Consider the following 19738-nt stretch of genomic DNA (forward strand, 5'->3'; position numbering starts at 1 on the left):
AAAGATTGCACAGTGATGAATTCCGTGAATTTTACACCCGTGTGGTGTTCAGGACAGAATGCATTTCAGATTGCAGCAAAGCATGAGGAAGGGCAAAACTTCAATTATTATTAGTTGTTAGATTGATTGATTGATTGATTGATTTATCCCACCTTTATTATTTTTATAAATAAATCAAGGCGCCAAACATACCTAATACTCCTTCCTCCTCCTATTTTCCCCACAACAACCCTGTGAGGTAAGTTGGGCTGAGAGAGAGTGACCGGTCCAAGGTCACCCAGCCAGCTTTATATCTGTAATGGTATGTGGGAATGACCTTGGGAGATGGGGTGAAGAGATGCTGCCTAGGGAATGGTCAGATAAGAGACGGCATAGCCCACAGCTGGATAATGGGTGGAGCAAGAGGCTCAGAAGGGACCCTCCCTAGGTTCCTGGGCTGTAAAGATGACTATACAGTAGAATTAGCTTATCTGGTCATGTTTCCTGTACAACCTAGTAAGGCTGACATCAGTCTTTCAAAGCCATCACCTGGTGGATTTTCCTTTGAAGCATCATTTATAATTTCTTTTTGATGCATAGTCTTTCCAATCCAGTGCAGATTATCATGGTTTCAGTATCTTATACCAGTGAAGGCTAGCTTTCATCCTGGTTTAAATAGTGGTCTCTGCTGTTTTTGAAAACTGAATAGCTTTTTCACTGCCTTCATTTGAAATAATTATTTACAACTGTTTTATTTTCTCACAATTATTTTTCTTGCTGAGCCTAATCTCCTTTAAAAGCTTGTCCTATTCATTTCCCCCCGTAATGATAGGTACTTATCTGAAGTACCCTTGGTAACTGCAAATCAAAGCCCAACTGTTCTTAACCAGTAGAATAAATACCTAAGGTGTTCCATTTAATTGCAGACTAGAAATGTCAACTTTCAAAATGTGTATCTTTAATTTGTCTATGTTTAAGACTACTATAAAACACTCAGCAATAAATGTGTTAACGGAATATATAAAAAAACAGATAAAAGCACTAGGATGTGTCTTGCTTTTTCTTATGTGTACATCTTGAAGTTGTAATGATTGACATTTTTTTTTGTTGAAACTTTTGTTTCTTCTCACCACGAGAGATGGGAAAGATTCTGAGATTTTGAAGATCAATGCAGATATTATGGAATCTTCCTAATAGTTATTCCTGCTCCTGTTTCAGTGCTTTAGCTTTTTGGAATATGGGCCTTAGAATCCTTTTACATCTATACAGTTGGAAAACAGAGTTAATAAATTTCCTCATACTTGTTCAGCTGATAGAACTCCTGCTAAAAAGTGTCTTTTACATTGAGGCAAAATGATCATCCAGGAAGCAGATGCTTTTCTATTATAGCCTGCCCCTGTAGAGAGGTTTAGTTATTAATTTGCTTCTGAATTTTTTTATTGCATTGCCTCCTCTGATCATTGATTTGTTATTAATAATGCTTCTGCTCTGAAGATTTGTGATTAATGGTTTTCTTGAAAGGCAGCACACACTTTTTTTGCACATTAACCACATACTGTACTTCTCGGAAGTTCACGAAATTCTAGAGGGAATAAATTTAAAAGAAAAGAGAAGTGACTAAAGAGTCAATAAAGAGTATCAGTAATATGAGGAAAGAGTTTTTAAATTAGTGAAATGTAATCAAATCCTGCCTATTTCATGTGTATAGGTACTCCTCGCTTAACGACTGTTTGTTTAGTGACCATATGGAGTACAACAACGCTGAAAAAACTGACTTATGACCGTTTCTTGCACTTACAACTGCTGCAGCATCCCTGCAGTCATCTGATCGTGATTCAGGTGCTTGGCAACTGTCACGCATTTACAATGGTTGCAGCTTCCCACAGTCATGTGATCGCCATTTTCAACCTTCCCAGCCAGCTTCCGATAAGCAAAATCAGTAGAAAACTGTGTGATTCGCTTAACAGCCATGTGGTTTGCTTAACAGCCATATGATTTGCTTAATGACCACCACAAAAATTGTCATGAAATGGGATCTGGATTTGCTTAAGACCTCATCGCTTAGTGACCTAAATTCTGATCCCGATTGGTCGTTAAGCAAGGACTATCTGTATTTGAAAGTGACTCCTACTGTATTCAAGTCTATCTACAGTAGAACCAGAGAGTTTAAGGACATTGGACTGTATATACCATGTGAAATATAGACTCTCTATATATCACTTCCAAAAACACCGCTGAACGCTAGGGCTTGGAGAAGTCCTAAAGCTATTGCACTGAATATAGTCATCTAAAGTATAGTGGCCCATGTGTGCAATCCCCAGTAGAGGGCTTGAACCTCATAGAAAGATCTGTGGCTATGTACACCTAAGGAGTCTCAAAGAGAACAAAACAAGCCACTGCCTCCTACAGGTAAATATAAGTAAATACACCACTGTATTTAGCAGAGCTTATTGCCAACTTAAGTGTACTTTGAAATGTAACAGTCGTTTCATAATTTGGCATAATGTGTTTAATTTAGAGCAAGTTATATGTAATAGGCTAGTTAATACTTTCAGAAACTATGCTGTGCTCACTTCGGGCTAGCAGAGAATTCTGGAAGTCGACAACCTTACATCCAATTCAGAAAGCCTGTGTTAACACATTAGAGGGCAACAGGCATGGAGTTTCTAAACCTGTTCTTCCATGTGTGAAATGATTGGTGCATGCAACATTCTTTCTATCTGTAGTTGGAAGAACACTGTTTCCTCTTTCTCCTCACCTTTTTAATGAACATATATATATATTTAAAAAAGTATTTGTTTTAAATATTTAATGGTGCTTTGTACATTGTTTTATTACATATTTTATTGGGGGGTTTTTTGCCGTGAGATGCTTTGGCACGTGAAGATGTTTGTCAGAGTATTAAATAAGTGCCATAAGCCATGTTGACTTGAAAAGAAGGACAAATAAGGATTTCTTGCAGAGTGCTACCATGAAAAATAATGCAAGCAAATATTTAACATTGTCCAGGAATTATTAGCAAAATTTCGAACATCGCTATATCACAGACATTTGTAAAATATATTTTTTTCCTTTTCACTTTAATAGTTCAGAATTAACATATCCATATTTTCTTTAAAATATAAAGACAGGGAAATAAAAGTTTGTCAACTAGCATTACTTGACTTCATTTTATGAATCTAAACTTAATTGTTGCCTCAGTTATTGGCTTTTTTTTTTTAAGGGTTGGCCTTATTCTAGCAAGGTTGATAGGGCTGGGAATATTTGAGTTAGCTTGTGCAACTGTATCAGAACATTCTTAATACTTAATTATCAAAAAAGGGATGCTGGTACCTTCAACTTCCTTCTGAATGCATTTCTAGTTTGTTTCATGGGCTATCTCTCTCATTCAGGCGTATTGATGATGACAAGGGACGAACCCACGAGCTGGAGCATTCTGCTATAAAATGTATGCGAGGAATTCTCTACTGCTACATGCGCCAGGCTGATAAGGTAAAATGTTGCATTGTGGACAGAAGCACACACTTAATTCTAAAGGATTAAGTTAATTGTAAGCATTAAAATGTTTCAGTGGCAAACAAATTAAAAGGGCAATAGATGTAACACCACTATGCAGGCTGCCAGAAAAAGTTTTATTTCTAGGCTCTGGCCTAATATAGTTAAAAGCCAAAGATGAAGACATGCTTGACGTAGTAAATCAACTCTTCAGGGTATTTAAAAACAATCTGTCTTTTAATTACAGTTAGAACCTGAACCAAGGGCAAACAGAAGCCTGCTAGTTGATCTAGTGTTGTTGAAAATGCATACTATAGTGAGTTGACTGTGTCATGAAAAGCACCAAGGAAAATACATTGGTCCATCAGCGTGATAGCTGGGAAGAGCTTTGTATGACAAGTATCTGATGATATGCCAGAAACTGCCTTGGGGAAAGTGCTGCTCATATAAGTATTATACAAATAATAGTGACAAAATTTAGCAAGGTCTTTTGCCCCTTTCCATGACTGGAAAAATAGCATTTCCAGTTCCTGAAGGGTGTGGGTAACTTCATGTGTATTCATTTTGAGTCTGTTATACCACCCACCCTAGTTGACCACTCATCTCAGGAGCATTCTTGTGTATGTTAACCATCCTCTTATTGCTAAGACTCAATTTCAGCCATAAAGTCTACTAAAGTAAATCAGGATCCCAGTAATTTTAAGCTGAGTCCAAGAAAATGCTGGTGCATTTTGATTTTTGTCATCCAGAAAAAGAATTTGCATGACTTCCACTGCTCAGCTACCCTTTGAGTACAAAGCATTTTTCTGGTACCCCAGTTATGATTACTGCTGAGCAGCATTTTACACACTTTAAATTACACTCATAACCACGTTTTAATTTATACCCTTTAATTTGGAAGGTTTAGATGATCTGTGCATAGCTCCCACATTCCCAATTAGTTGGGGAAAATATGTTAAAAATAGACTAATAACGTTAAGTGTGCTTTCTTTTCTAAAAACTGTTGTTTGTATTGGTGTTCCAATCTATCCCCGTTAAATCTTTACAAAAATAGCACATAGTTTTAAAAATGCAGTGGGTCCATGCTATTTAAAGAATGACATGTTTCTTTACTTACCTATCAGCTCTGAAAAATTCAGTGTGACAAGGTCTTCTTGAAGTGAGGCATTTCTCCCTTTTGGTACAGGTTTATTTGACATGGTGCTGTGCAATCATCTTTGACATAGTTAATCAGAAAAGATTATTTATGAGTTCAGTTCCCCAAGAGGACAAATGGAATGAATTTCTTGCCCTAAGTCTGTATATAGATTTATTTTCCCTGTAACAAAGTTAGAATTTGTTACTGGTCGCTATTCAATGCTGATTGAAGAAAATACATATTTTCCTATAAAATAATGTTAAATCTCATCTTCCTAGAAGGATTTTGGTGTAATCAGATTCAGCAATTACCATTCCTCACAATATATATCTCAGAAGAAAAATCCATGCTCAAAAGGCTACTTCAGTTATACTCTCGGATGGCATTATCTTAGATTTTTGTTTAGTGTTTGAACAACAAAGTCCTTTGTTTTTCACCAGCTCCTTTTAAGAATTTTCAGGAGAAGATGGATTGAGATTGCGTGTTGCTCTTTGAATGAAAACCCACATTCCATTTGGGCATTCAGAACTACAGTAGTTGTGTGGGTTTTAACACACATAGTTAAACTGTGTGATTACCCTCTTCCACTGATCAAAAGTGAGCATACTCATTGTGAATGTTGTGTCAGACTGGAAACCTTGGATGTTTTGACAGCTATCTGTGGGCTAGAGCATAGGAAGTTGTCTTAAACCGATAGCATTCATATGACATACTAAGCCATATTGTGATTTGGCTTACTGTGTCATCTGAACCTGGACATGAGTTGATTTTGGTACTATGAAAGGCCATTAATCTTAAACTGTAACTATGTTTTGTTCTGGGTTAAGCAGCTACAGTAGTGGCTTAAGACATCACCTGAATCCAGACTAATAACTGGTTTATGATTAAGCAGCTGTTTGTCTTCCACGAAGACAATGCAATAGTATGGAGGTTGTGGTGATCCATCTTTGTTTTTCACTTTCATGTAATTGTAGTGGTGGGATTCTTTTGAAAGCAAGATTATATTTTCTCAACCTGTGCAGGATGGCTCCAACTCTGTTCAGGTCACTGCAGCCTTCATTGGTGATGTTGTTTGCCTTCCAGAAGCTACAAAAATTGCTGGGATATTAAATAAAAGAGAGGAGACAGCAGTGATTTCTTGTGTTGTCTGGGGTGCATTCGCTGGATTAACATAAGACCTGCTTAGCATATCATGCAAATCCAGTCACTAAATCTGATGATTGGTCCATCTAGTTCATAATGTTCTACATTGTCCTGCAGCTCTGCAGGGTTTCAAACAAGATTCCTTTTTCCACATCTTCCTGGAGATGTGAACAATTGAATTTGGGACATTTTACATCAAAAATATGTGTGAACCAATGAACAATGGCTATTCCCTGGGAAAACAGTCCAGTGTAATAGTAGCTTCTGCTCTTCCTTGTAGATGTGTTGCTGGATATGTAACTCATACATTCCTAAAAAATGCTCAAATGCTTGCCTGTTTCCTAGATATCATCTTTCAGATTCATAGCCGAGGTGCATGTCTTAGTAAAGGCAGGGAGCACAGAAAAAAAAAACTTGTTTAGATGAGTTTTCATAATGATATCTTTTCAGAGGTTTTTTGACAAGATCTACTTGGAAATAAGATTGTTTGAGCTCACTGTGCTCCATGGATTCAGACTGTGAAATATGCATATAGGCAGCTTGCATGAGAAAACAGTGCCTGGAAGGAATGCATTAGAATAGCAACAAATACAAAAGCAAATGTTTTTAGTTAATGGTGGGGCTATTTAACAATCCTGTAATTTGTCTATCTAGCCTTGACATTGGACATCATTATCATGAAATATCTTTTCAAATGTTATGCTACAATAGAAGTAATTTCATTCCAGAGTATGAAGTAGTAGCTAGTTGTGTTAATGGTGCCAGTCATTTATAGCACAGAGGCATAAAAACCCAACTCATCACCCCACATCTGATGGGTTTTGAAGAAGTAATTTAATATACCTGATCGTTCACCATGATAGTTTCATTTTATTTGTGTGACCCGTGTCAAGAGCTCAGAGGCTTGATATTAAATAAGGCTGTATCGTGCTTTAAGCAAACATAACTGAGACAGCACAGGTAAACGAGTTCCACAGCCCTGTTATTCTGTAATTTTAGCTTTCAAGCTCTGGCTAATCATAGTTTAAAATTTCTTTTGGCGTAGTAAAGGGTTTTTTTTTTTTCCTGTTAAGTTGCACAATGCCAAGCAAATGGGAATAAGAAATAACAATAGGTAGCAGATGATAACCTGTAAATCTGCTATTGATTTATCCATGATATTTCTATTTTTTCCTCCAATACCTTCGAAGTGACATATGCCAGCAATTATTCAGTGTTATTCTCCTGATGGGTGGGGTGGGGTGTTAGGTGTGATGAAACCTACTTTTTCAACACCTTGCACCTGAACTTACAGAAACCGCAAGCAGTCTGTCACCTCTTATTTTGTAGCTGCAGCCCTGGCACAAAAGGGAGTTCAGATTAAAGTGGAATTGATTGAAGGAAAGAAGATGTTACCTGGCAATAAAAGTAAAAAAGAGAGATGGACAAAGGATAAAAAAAAAGAAACAAAACAAAACAATTCTTTCAGAATATGGCCAAAAATATCCCCAAACCCAAGCCCATGAAGAACAAAGCAATATACTATGCCTGTAGAACGCAAATTAAGTTTTAATGTAAGGAATACCCTCAAAATACTTGGTTCTAGCACTTTTTAAAGAAATGCTTTAATGTTTTCTTACAATAAACTAAAACAGTTACTGTCTTTGAGGCATACTCATATCCTGGAAACTTTAGGGTGGGTCCATGCCATTTTTCTGGGCAAGAGTATGAAGGATTTTGCTGTTGCCTTCTTCCACGATGTTCTTGGTTTTCCAAGTCTAGCCTATGGCCCTGGAATTCCCTGGTGATCTTCCAGCCAAGGATTAAACAAGCTTCACCCTACTTACCTTCTGAACCCAGAGAAGGATCCTGCCACCTGCTGCATCCCCCTCAGAGAAGGGAGGTGTGCAAGCAATTCCGGTCGCAACCTGCTCATACCTAGACCCTTAGCAGATTTTATAATTATTTTATTATTTATTTAAATTTATTGGCCACCCAGCACCAGCCTTCCCAGTCTGTTTGCAAGACTGTAAATATCCTAACTCAGATCCCCATTGTGGTGGTCCTCAAGGCACCCTTCTTGTCTCCTTGCTCCTTCTCACCTTTTATCTTTTTTAAAAGACTTTTTTTTTACAAAAATTAAATCAGGAGGCTAACATCTTCTTTGTATGATTCAGAAGCATATTTTAAATATAACTATACTGGAAAAACATACTGAGCACAAAAGCTACTCTCCGGTCTCCTGGTTTGTGTTTCTCAATTGTGGCAAAAATCCTCAGACTGCTTAATTGCTTTCGATACAGGCAATAGCGGGGAGTCGGACCCAACTAATAAGCAGAAGGATGATGGGAAACTTGAATGGTGGTCCTACAAATGGTAGGGGTGCTGGGGTGAAAACAATGTGGTAGAAAAACATAATTGAAGGTGGAAGCTTTAGAAAAGAATTTACACTGAAGATGAAATTTTCTGTATGCAAAGGACAGCAATGAATCACAATAATCACATGGCGGATGATACTTTTGGGGAATCACATTACAAAGTGATATTTCTGACTAGTGAACAGAGAAATGCTCATTGCCTAGGAAAATAGTTATAACTCTTTGGGTGTTGTCATTTTAATGGTTCCCTTTACTGCTGCTACTGCCTTTTATAATCGGTTTTATATTGCTGCATGATTGTATTAATATTGCTGTAATTACGTGATACTGCTTTTCTTTTGATGGCAAGCTTTGAGTTTCTTCTGTAAATATCCTTGGGTATTTGTTAGAAGATGTAGCATCATTCTCTAAGCATGGATCCTTTTGAAAGCAAAATGGCTGTGCGCATAAAAGATTTCATGGTTTACAAAGAAACCATGGGGAACACACAACTAAGTCTGTTAAGTGGGCATGGAAATGCTCTCAGATTGTTATGGGAGAGAAGAAAACAAGGGAAAGAAAAAGGAATGGATTATTCTGGAAAAGGACACCATCATCTGGTTGGAATCTGAACAGAAGCATTGTGTTCATATTGGATTCAGTTGCTTTCTATAATCTGGGCAACAGTATTCCATACAGTTTAAAAAAAAATATATTAAAAATATAATTTATTAATGTGACTTCATTTAAGGTACTGCACAGGTTTTATTAATCTGTGTGTCCATTGTTCAATGCAATGAGGGAGGATCTGTGACTGAGGAACAATAACAGCTGTTTTGAAGAAATCAGAATGTTTGATTGTGATAATAAATTGTTAGTGTTAGTTGCTTACCGAAGATTGTGCTCTTCCTAAAGTTGCAACATTACTCATTTTCTCCATCTGTGAGAAAATAAACTACTTAGATAATTTAAAAATTGTAACATTCTCTATCCGCTTTCTTTTCTGGAGAAAGAACATCCTTTCTTCAAAACATATGGAGTAAGTCTTAAGACTGTTTGTTTGTTGCCAGAATTCTCTTTGGGGGAAAGGTCAGAAATGGGCTCATAAGCCCCCTTTCTTGCTAACCTCTATGTGGGAAAGACTTGATCCTCCCAGATAAAAGGAGATCTTGCATTCAGATAACTGCAGAGCATCCTGGTTTGTTGCCTCCTTCTTCCAGAAGTGCAGAGATGAGATTGGCAAAATAACAGCAGGTGTGCTTTGCGCTTGATTTCAGGGAAAATTTTTAAAAAACGTATAATGTCTGCAAGAGAGAAGAATTGCCTTTGATTCAAAAGAAAACTACCATGTTTGCCATTGCTGTATTTATATTACATACTGTAACATGTGCTTTTCCAATCTACCATTCTGAGAAGCAATTTTAAACCGTTACACTTTGTCTAGAAGAATGGTAAATGTAGCAGGTATCACTGCAGAATTCATGGTGCTTTTCTTAGAAATCCAACTATTGTGATGTTTAGTGGCTTGTGATCCTCCATGTTGGTAGCTTGACCCATCCAAATACTTGTGCAGGACTATATGTAATCTTTTTTTCCCCAGGTTCAACAATATAAGCAAGATCCTAAGCCATCCAAATGCCTGCATTCTGTTTTCAATGCTCACACAGGCGATGAGGTCTTTTCTCATGAGGCATATGGTCATCTGCAGGTACCAAACAATTTTCTTAAATCTACTACAGAGTGACTTTGAATAATATTTATCTCCTGCTGTTTAGTTAAAGGCTAGAGTTCTTTTATAATGTGTTCAACTATGGAGCTTGACAAATTGATTTTCCTGCTTTAATGTACCAACAACAAGCAAACTGTTTTGTAGTTTGTTGCTGTATAATTCAGTGTAAATAATATCAGTACAATGGCCAAATGAATTGTTGCTGTCTTTGAAACAAGGCAACCTTGGATCGGTAAATGCCGACCTTAAAATATGTGTATAGATTTATTTTGAGAACTGCTGATCTGGATGCTCTGTTATGGTTGGTGATTCAATTTCCCCTCCCCAAATACAGCCAGCCGCTTAATTAAAAGTTAATGGTTTTTAAATTTAATTTGTAGCTTGCTTTCTTAGTCACCATTCTATGGAGTCTCCTTATTGCATATGTCAGATTTTGGATCATCAGGTGTCAATTCTACCTGGGATGATAGTAATCTTGTTCCTGATTGTGATATATTAGAATTTTCTCCTAGCAATAACAAGGCATTTCTAACACAGTGGCTGTGTTTTTTTCTGCCTGCAGAACATCTTCAAAATCACTTTGAAGTACAATATTGTACATTGTAATACAGCAATGATATTTCCTGCTGGGCAAGGTTTGGTTCTGGAGTCATGCAATTTGATGGATTTCAGGCATCGCACTGCAACTTAATTAACTGCTATGACTGTCTTTGGTTTTGAGAATGTAGTCTTTTCAGTGCTGTTTTTATTGCTACTGTTTTAATAGGGAATTTCAGTTGCAAGACAGTTATTTAAAAATAGTGATGTTCTTGTGGTTTGCCTCCTTGAAAGAAGAGAGAACTGAAGGATTTCATTTTTGGACTTTTTTTCTTTAAATTATCAGGTGAATGGGTGTAATTTGGCATGTTATGATGTGGGCAGTCTTTTGTGTGCACTTGTTTCCTTTGATATTTGTCTCGGTACTTCCCCAGCATAATGTCTTGTAGGGAACTGCTGTGGCAGATGATGCTGGCATCTAAGAGATAATTATGTCAACAGAAGAAAACAGCTCATTTTTTGTAAATGTAATTTCAATCCTATGAATCAGATGCAGAAGAGTTAGTTAAAATGAAGACTTCCCTCTGCAGGAGGCTTCCCAAATGTTTTATTTATGAGGAAGAGATGGACTTCTCTGACTGCTGGGATCAACTTCTCTTTATCTTTTCTATGTATAATTTCGCCCAGGGATGTTTCTTGCATCCTTTGAGGCAAGGTGGATTAGATTTCCTTTGGATTTGGTTTGATTATGTGCCAAGTCCTTGTTGACCTTTAACGACCACATAGATAATTTTTTCTCCATGACAATCTGTCCCTAACCTAGTCTTTCAAGTCTTCCAATGGTGCACCCATCATTGCTGTAACTGAGTCTATCCACCTTGCTGCTGGTCATCCTCTTCTTGTCTTTCCTTCCACATTTCCCAGCCTTCTTCAGAGAGCTAGGTCTTCGCAAAAATGTTTCTGAAGTGGGATAATTTAAGCCTGGTCATTTGTGCCTCAAGTGAGAATGATGGATTGATTTGTTTGATGATCCATTGATTTGTGTTCTTGGCTGTCCATGGTATTCATAGCCTCCATGTTTGTTGGGGGCAAGAACAAAGCTATTAACATGCAGCCTATAAGGAAATGTTGGTAGGTCTACCACTTTCTGTTTTCCTTTCAGCTGTTCATTACCCCTCTGTCTGTCCTGCCTTGCAAGGTGTTGCTAAAAAATAGGCAGATGGCTCTGAGTTCTGAAATGATTTGCTTTCAAAACAATTTTGAAATTAAGTTGAGGGCTGCAGGTTGCCTTTTTCTACTCTAGAGGGATTCAGGCATCAGACAATGAAATAAAGAACTTTTAAAATAAACTGCAACTGACGTCCTATGATTGAATTTTGTCCCTTTTATTTGAAAGCTAGTATTTCCTAGAATGGATGCTGAAGAAGCCTCCAGTGCTCCTTGAAGGGGTATCTCTGATCCCTGAACTGTGCATTGTATCATGTAGATATAACTCAGAGACACAAGAGGAAAATACAATAGGAAGCTCCCAGCTCCCAAGCATGTTGAAGGATTATCAGCCTCTTCCAAGATACAAGACATGCATTTATTGTCCATTTTACACCTGTTATTTTCATTAATTCTAGTTTTACTAGACACATTGACTGCAGGCATCATAACATGTGCAGGCTAATTTTTTCTTTTGACAGGATTATTTCTTTTATCTTTTGGCTTTCCTTCATCTAGATAAATGCTGTATCACTCTTCCTCCTTTACCTGGTGGAGATGATTTCATCTGGTCTGCAGATTATCTACAACACAGATGAGGTATGAATGAGCTAATTCCATATCTCAGTAAAGCAGACTGAAGGGGTCTTATAGGCCATATAGGTTAAACAAAATGGAAGTAAACTCTTTTCCTTGGGCGTCTTCTGAAATACAGTAGCTGAACTGAAAAGAAATTGGGCAATGTTTTTCCTTCTTGTCCTGAATGATGGCAAAAAACTATTTCTATTAGCATTTTGGTTAACCATGTAAAGGATAGGTGAATGTGCAATGGATCATAAAATGTTATGCTTACAAAATCTTAATTAATCTACCTGGTATGCACTTCTGTGTATGAGCAGAGATTGCTCATAGAATCAGTGTGAACGTGTATGTGAAACATGACATCCGTATAAATGTATATGAAACCTGGATCTGGGGATAGCATGGGGAAATTCGAGGTTGGAGGATTCCCACATGTGAAGCAAAGTTGTCTCATAGCGGATTTCCATATTGAAGCGCTTTTTTAAAAAGGTAGCCTTCGGTGATGTGTTTCGACACTGTGCCAAAGTAAACCGGGTTGTAAACCGGCCTTGAAAACAGAACAAAGATCTTCCTAGCTCTCTCAAATCCAGCTGTCTGCCCTTCTCTGTAATCTGCATAAACTGTTGTATAATTAGGAAGTTTTGACCTGAACGCTCCCACTTGCTTACTTCCTGTGGTGATGAGTTTGTTTCTTTTAATTACGTGATGCTTCCGTTTCAGTTCTTCTGGGCCCCCTGCATCCAAATGTGGCAGGTTTTCAACAATAAAAGTCAGTGGGATTTCTAAGGCCGCATGCAAAGGGGTTGGGGTGGCATGAGCTGGAAGTGCCCATCCCTGACTTACTGGGTGGTGGCAGCTTGCCTAAGATCGTTTGAGAAGTTCATAACTAAAATGAAATTTGGATAAGAAATTGCTTGGCACAGGTCCCACTTTCAACCATTCCTCTATACCAGATTGCCTCTTAAAATGGGGTACAAATACTTGGCAGAAAGAGAGGAGGAAGAAGAGGAGGAGGAGGAAGACTCTTGCCCAGTTAGATGTCACATACTTTGAATTTGTCACTGCCTCTGAGTGGTTTTGTCCTGTGAATGTGCAGATCATGCTTGGAGTTCTTTCTGAGCCCTGCCCCCTCCTTCCCATTTTTTTCCTTCACATTTAGACTAATCTCTTGTGCAAGATGTTATGCCTATTGAGTGTATTGAAGCTATTCATTATTACTCCTTGTTTCCCTTGGAGGTAAATGAGCTGCCTCCAGTAGATGAAAATGCTGAGCAAGTTTTAAATGGTTGAATAAATGTAATGGGTTTTGCTTCTCTGTGTAGAACAGTGGTACTTGTTAACTCCTTACAAACAGAAAAATGTTATTTCCCATATATATAATTTGAGCGACATCTTATACATGCTGTGTGCCTGAAAATTCAGATCTGTAGAATAACTTTCCACGTATAATATGGCATATAAAATGTAACTAAAATGTAAAGGTAGAATTCTGATTAGCTTGAATGTAGTTTGATTTTGCAGATTACAAGAAGAAGGAAGCTAATTTACAGAAGAGACTTTACTATCCCTGCACTATTAAACCTCTGCAGGTGTTAGGGTTCTCTTTTGAACTGTGTGCAATGTAGTGTCGATGCTGTTGAAAACAAGATAACAATCTGAATTGGATGGAGGGTGCTTGGGAGTTCTCTGAGCTTCTGAACGAACTTTAGGGGAAGGGGGTTCTAGAAGTGGAATGAGCAGATAGAACACCAACCTGCATGAAGTAATGAAGAAGCTCTTTGACATGGACCAGATACAGCCCCAGCACTCCAGCTGAGGCCTTTAGAGCTTTTCCAGGGTTCCCTGAGGTGGGTGGGGTCAAAGGTTTTGGAGTCTTTGGATTTTAAAGGTTGAAATGGGTACTTTAACCCGCTGCAGGACTTTTCCTAAGGCCAGCCCTACAAGTCTAAGCATTTTGTACCTGTGATAGCTACATCCCATATACTGCCCCAGGATGAAAAAGCTTTACCCTTGCAATTGTCAGTACTGCATCTTTTTTATCCCTCTCCTAGTGTTCTAAGAAAGAAGTGAGAGCATTTGGCCCTCTCAGTATGTAGGCTTGATTTTTCTAAGCAGAGCAGTACAGTCCTGGGGATGATGAGGAAGGGGGAATTCTCCAGACTGAGCTTGGAGTAAAATTCAGTCAAGTAATTCTTCTTGACCTGCTTATTTTTATTTTATTTTTATTTATCATATTTTTATCACCGCCCATCTCCCCCATGCGGGGGACTCTGGGCGGTTCACAATAAAACAGTTTAAAATTCAATGAAATCATAAATAATATTCATCAATAAATATCAATATATATAAATATAAATATAAAATGTAATGAGATCCAAGTAATGGCAGATCAAATTCCACCCAAAGGGGGACAAGACTGGCCTCGGCAGGACTAGGAAACCAACCAACCCCAAGAGTGGCTTTTCTTCTCCCCACTCCAAGCATGGTGACAAAACCAGGTCTTCAATCGTTTCCTGAAGTCCAAAAGAGAGGAGGCTAGCCTCACTTCTGGGGGAAGGGTGTTCCAAACGGCGGGCGCCGCTGCAGAGAAGGCCCGCTTCCTGGAGCAGTGTTTGTCAACGTGAGCAACTTTAACCATTGCTGGCTGGGGAATTCTGGGAGTTGAAGTCCACACATCTTAAAATTGCTCAGGTTGACAAACACTGTTTTAGAAAAATAATACTTCCTCCATTTACATGTCAGGCCCAGTAATAATAGCAAACTGAATTACAGGCAAGACCAACAGAATTATCTGGAGATCTAACAGTGTCTTTCAGACACAGAACTATTAATAGATTTCAGCATTTTGCTGTATCTCAGTTCTATTTCCTTTCTTCTTTGAAGGTTTCTTTCATACAAAACCTCGTTTTCTGTGTAGAAAGAGCTTATCGAGTGCCAGACTTTGGTGTGTGGGAAAGAGGAAGCAAATACAACAATGGCAGCACTGAATTGCATTCAAGGTATTTTTTTCACTCATTCCTTTTTTTCAATAAGTCTATTCTGTCTCAATTAATGAGAATGTTGGCGTGGAATTTACTGGATGATTTTGTTGCAGTCACTATTTCATAACCTAATCTCTGAGGTGAAGTCCTGCATCCATGTTGCCCTGAGCTGCTGGAAAAAAAGGCAGGATAGAAATGTGACATTAAATAAAGTAATACATATCTTTTAAAAGGAATACTGTCTCAGTATGTATTTCTAAATATGTCCTCTATCAAAATACCTATTTCTAAATGTATCTCGTGAAAAGACGGCAGAGGAACATGTTCCAAAAGCGAGGGATTGAACAGAAAAAGTATTGCCTGTGGCTTATTGCAAATAATTTAGAAACCTCCTAAAATGCTCTGTTAAACTTCTTAATAAGCAGGCAAGTTGCATGGGAGGTCATGAGTAATCTTTATTGGAAAAAGTTAGGAAGCCATAATGAAAGAATTCTTGGGGCTGCAGCGTTACAGGAGCAAGCCATATAATAGAAATATTATTTAACCCCTTTTGCATCTCTTCTCATTCTTATGTGACAGGCTGCTCAGAAGGGCTGTGTTCATCTGACACTTGTTTTTGCAATGATCAGATTTCTTATCATGTTGTTTTATAGCTGTTCTGTATGCAGATTTACTATGGTAAATATTAGTTATTTTTATTTATTTGTTAAATTGGTACCCTACTTTTCCTCTAGGAGTTTAAGTGGTATGTACTGCATACCTTGTAGAGCCTCATGTGGCACAGAGTGGCAGGCAGCAGTATTGCAACTGGAACTCCCCCCACAACCTGAGTTTGATCCCAGCGAAAGCTGGATTCTCGGGTAGCCGGCTCAGGTCGACTTAGCCTTCCATCCTTCCGAGGTTGGTAAAATGAGCACCCAGCTTGCTGGGGAAGGTGACGACTGGGGAAGACAATGGCAAACCACCCGGCTATAGTCTGCCAAGAAAATGTCGCGAAAGCGACGTCCCTCCAAAGGGTCAGACATTACTCAGTGCTTGCACAGGGGACCTTTCATCTTCACATTGCATACTTTCTTTCAGTTTTATTTTCACAACAGCAAGCTTATGGAATAGCTTGGACTGAGAGGTACTAACTGGTTCCAGGTCACTCATTATGTATCAGTAGCTATGTGAGAACTTAAAATCAGGCGTCCTGGGTTTAATCTAACAACTATACAACAGTGGCTCTTATAAAAGATCTGCATAAACGCTGGAAATTGTGCTGATTCACATAAATGCATAGAAAAAGTACTAAGTATGTTTAATGCAAAGTGTAGGCTGTCTTGATATATACTAGCAATATCTTTGTGCTTGATAGAGCCTGCCTTACTGCTAACACAAAGTCAAAAACAAACCAGGAAAAAAAATCACTGCTTTTCCTCCACCATGTTGAAGTGAATTTTCTGAAGCCATTTCACATCCTAAGAAACGATCACTTTAAGGGCCAAGTCGCTGACCTCCATAGTTTTAAATATTGTGTCTAAATATCAGTTCCTGCTGCTTAATTCCTGGAGTCTTCAAGCAAGTATTTCTAATAGTTCATGTAGCTGGATCATTTACAGACCCCAAGCTCTGTCTGTTTCATTACTGAGAATACCAATGATCTCAGTTGCTGGTTTTTTACATCATCATCATCATCATCATCATCATCCATGCCTTTTTGAAATAAAGTCTGAAATTACATGTTACTTCTGTCTGTGCTCCATTAGCTGTGGAATCAGTAGAACCATGACCTTTTAGATGACAGTTGTAATAATTTTCTTGGGAAAATAGGTTACAAATATTATTGACTAAAAGTCACAGTGGCAGTTACATATAAAAGTAGTTGTATTGGCTCAGTAGATATATTTCCATATGCAGTAACATTAAGGAGGCAGGTGGATGCCTACATCTGTGATTTTATTTATTTATAACTTGCGATAAAATTTAGAAACATGTATTTTATGTGTTTCCTTTCATCTCTTAAATGCACATTAAACCATATAGATACCTTAACTCAAGAAACCTAATTATCTTACTAAGCTTTAAACTAAATATTTTTTAGCACTGGAATTTAATCTTTCACCTGAGTGACCTTATTCAAAGAATGTTTCCAAGTTATAAACCAGTGTGTTGGAAGAGGAAGGTGTGCTGAAACCTGAAGATTCTGATGTCATAATAAATGCCCAGTTCAGATCACCATCATGGCTTGTCCACCAAGCCTCTAATGTTCTTCCCATCTCTTATTTCTTGTTTAAATTAAATATAGATTTAGATCTACCTTTCATTTGGAAGCTGAAAGTGACTTTCATTCATTTAGTATGACTTTCATTTTTACATACAACAGCCATTCTGTGGTGTAGGGTAACATGAAAGAGTAACTGGCCCAAAGTCACCCATTGAGTTTCTAAGGTTGAGGGTGGACTTCAACCTTCTCATTGGGCCAGTCCAACACCTTACTCACTGGACACACTGGCTTTCTTTTAGAGAAAAATCCTGTTGAAGAATAGTATGGTAACTAGTAGCTGTGCACTTTATATTTTGTAGGAGTCGATCACAAACTCACTCAAAAGACTATATTTGGGACTCCTTTCAGGAAAAAAAGTAATACGTTCCTTGCAAATAGCAATTTTTGTATTGTTGACTTTTCAGCAATGATAAATTGTAAGTCTGCAATTCAACTTGTTTGGAAATTTTGGAAAGCTGGCTCTGTAATGTCTAGAAGTGCATGATTCCCACTCATGTGTTTGAAATATTCATTTGTCCTGTAACCATTTTGTTCAAGCTGTTTCCAAGCGTCTGTTGAATTATCCTGGAAAAACATTTTTGACATTTCCCATCTGTGCTGTGTTTCTGAAAAGCAACGCCTTTCTAATCTGAGCTTCAGAAAGACGTTGGCACCAGAGTCTTCCGCTTGTTCTCCTTTGTTCTGCAACTCATCCTGCTGATGTGTTGTCTATCCTTATTAAGGTTTTTATTTTGCTTGTTCATTTGGCTGCCAATCTTTTTCATGTAGTTTTCCATCCCAGTAATCTATGTGTGATTTCTATTTAGGCTGTTTAGCATCGTTCTTGATTCTTCTGACAGAAACTTCATTTCTAAATGGGAAAATTTAAAATCTGAAAGCAAAGTAAGATTCTGGATTTCTCAGTGATTTGATCCTGATGATAATCTGGTCTGCTTGTTTTGTTGTTGAAGGCTTTTTCAAAACCTCTTTATTTATTCATTTATTTATTTGTCAAATGTATATAGCCGCCCATCTCACAAACAAGTGACTCTGGGTGGCGTACAACAAAGCTAAAAAACAATAAATACAGTAGTAAAACAATTATCATTATTATTACTGTAAAAACATTAAAAAGCTGTAAAAAGACAAAGCTAAAAAAGAAGAAATCGCTTCTTTTATCCCATCTGTTTTCATTTATTTCTATCAGTTCATTAACTTAGAAAGCCAGTTTGGTGTAGTGGCTAAGGCACCAGGCTAGAAACTCTGAGATCATGAGTTCTAGTCCCACCTTAGGCACTAAGCCAGTTGGGTGACCTTGGGCCAGTCATTTTCTCTCAGCCCTTGTCCAGGCAGTCACCAGCAGTCAGCACTGACTTGAAGGCACACGCACGCACACGCGAACACACACACACACGCTAGCTTAGGCTGGAAACCATATCACGTTTGAATGAAGAGCTCCACAGTCACTTGGTGGGTTTATATGTGTGTGTATGTAGGTGTGCCCACATACATGAAGAGAGTCTGATTTCAGAGCATGAGTTGGCATTTGAAGGACGTTTGTTCAGACATTCAGATTGTACGGTCCTTCTAAATTTCAGCGCGTTAGACTGAATGACTGAGCTCAGATTCTGTCCTAAATTAAACCTTGGGGCTTGCAATTAAAGATTGCCCGTAAGACAATGTGCAGTAATTTAGTAGCAGAGTGCCTTATCTCTTATCTCTTATTCTTAAGAAATCACGAAGGTGTCAGTCAGAAGCTCAACATTTAGCAGCTGCTGTAATCCCAAAGCTGGGGAAGAGCTGTTCAGTATTCTTCAGAGATGCTAGCTTCTGGTAGCAATATCCATTGGCACCTTTGGGAGAGATAACACATTCCTAACACATTAATCCATTTGCATTAGTCTTCATCCCATATGTAGGCATAAGGTGAATGTTGATGTTGCTCTTTTCAATTTTGCAGCTCTTTTGATGCCTCTACTGATGTCTAAAGCTAAGGGAATGGGGTCAGTAAGTGGATCTCATTTCTGAAAAAGCCACTCCTTTGTGACATTTCAAATAGGTACATATGTCTGTTAATTGGATTATCCAAGGGATGGCTGAATCATGTCTTAGTATTGTATATTTATCGAAGGAATATCAATTAAGAAATAGCGGGTTTCCATTATATGCCCTTCTCTCATTTAGATTTGATGAGGAGGGATTTTGTTTTCCTTTTTTAAAAAACTGAACTGGGTTTAAAATGCTTTGGGGGAAAAAAACCCCTGTTTTTTATTTCTGCAATTTATTAATTTAAAGTATTTATCTTACACCCTTCCCTTGTAAAAATACTGCCGAGGATGGTTCACATCACATTAAAAATTATCTAAG

At 38.0% G+C, this 19738-nt stretch overlaps 1 protein-coding gene across 3 annotated transcripts in view; it reads left to right on the forward strand.

Annotated features, from left to right (window-relative positions):
* Window positions 1–19738, forward strand: part of PHKB (phosphorylase kinase regulatory subunit beta) — a 100495-nt gene that overhangs the window by 18698 nt on the left and 62059 nt on the right. For all 3 annotated transcript variants that reach the window (XM_063312900.1, XM_063312899.1, XM_063312901.1), the window contains 4 exons: window positions 3372–3471; window positions 9692–9799; window positions 12083–12163; window positions 15029–15144. In XM_063312900.1, the coding sequence (XP_063168970.1) occupies window positions 3372–3471; window positions 9692–9799; window positions 12083–12163; window positions 15029–15144 (405 nt within the window). The remainder of the gene's footprint in view (window positions 1–3371; window positions 3472–9691; window positions 9800–12082; window positions 12164–15028; window positions 15145–19738) is intronic.

This window comes from Candoia aspera, chromosome 11 (genome assembly GCF_035149785.1).
Source record: "Candoia aspera isolate rCanAsp1 chromosome 11, rCanAsp1.hap2, whole genome shotgun sequence".
Classification (NCBI taxonomy): Eukaryota; Metazoa; Chordata; class Lepidosauria; order Squamata; family Boidae; genus Candoia; species Candoia aspera.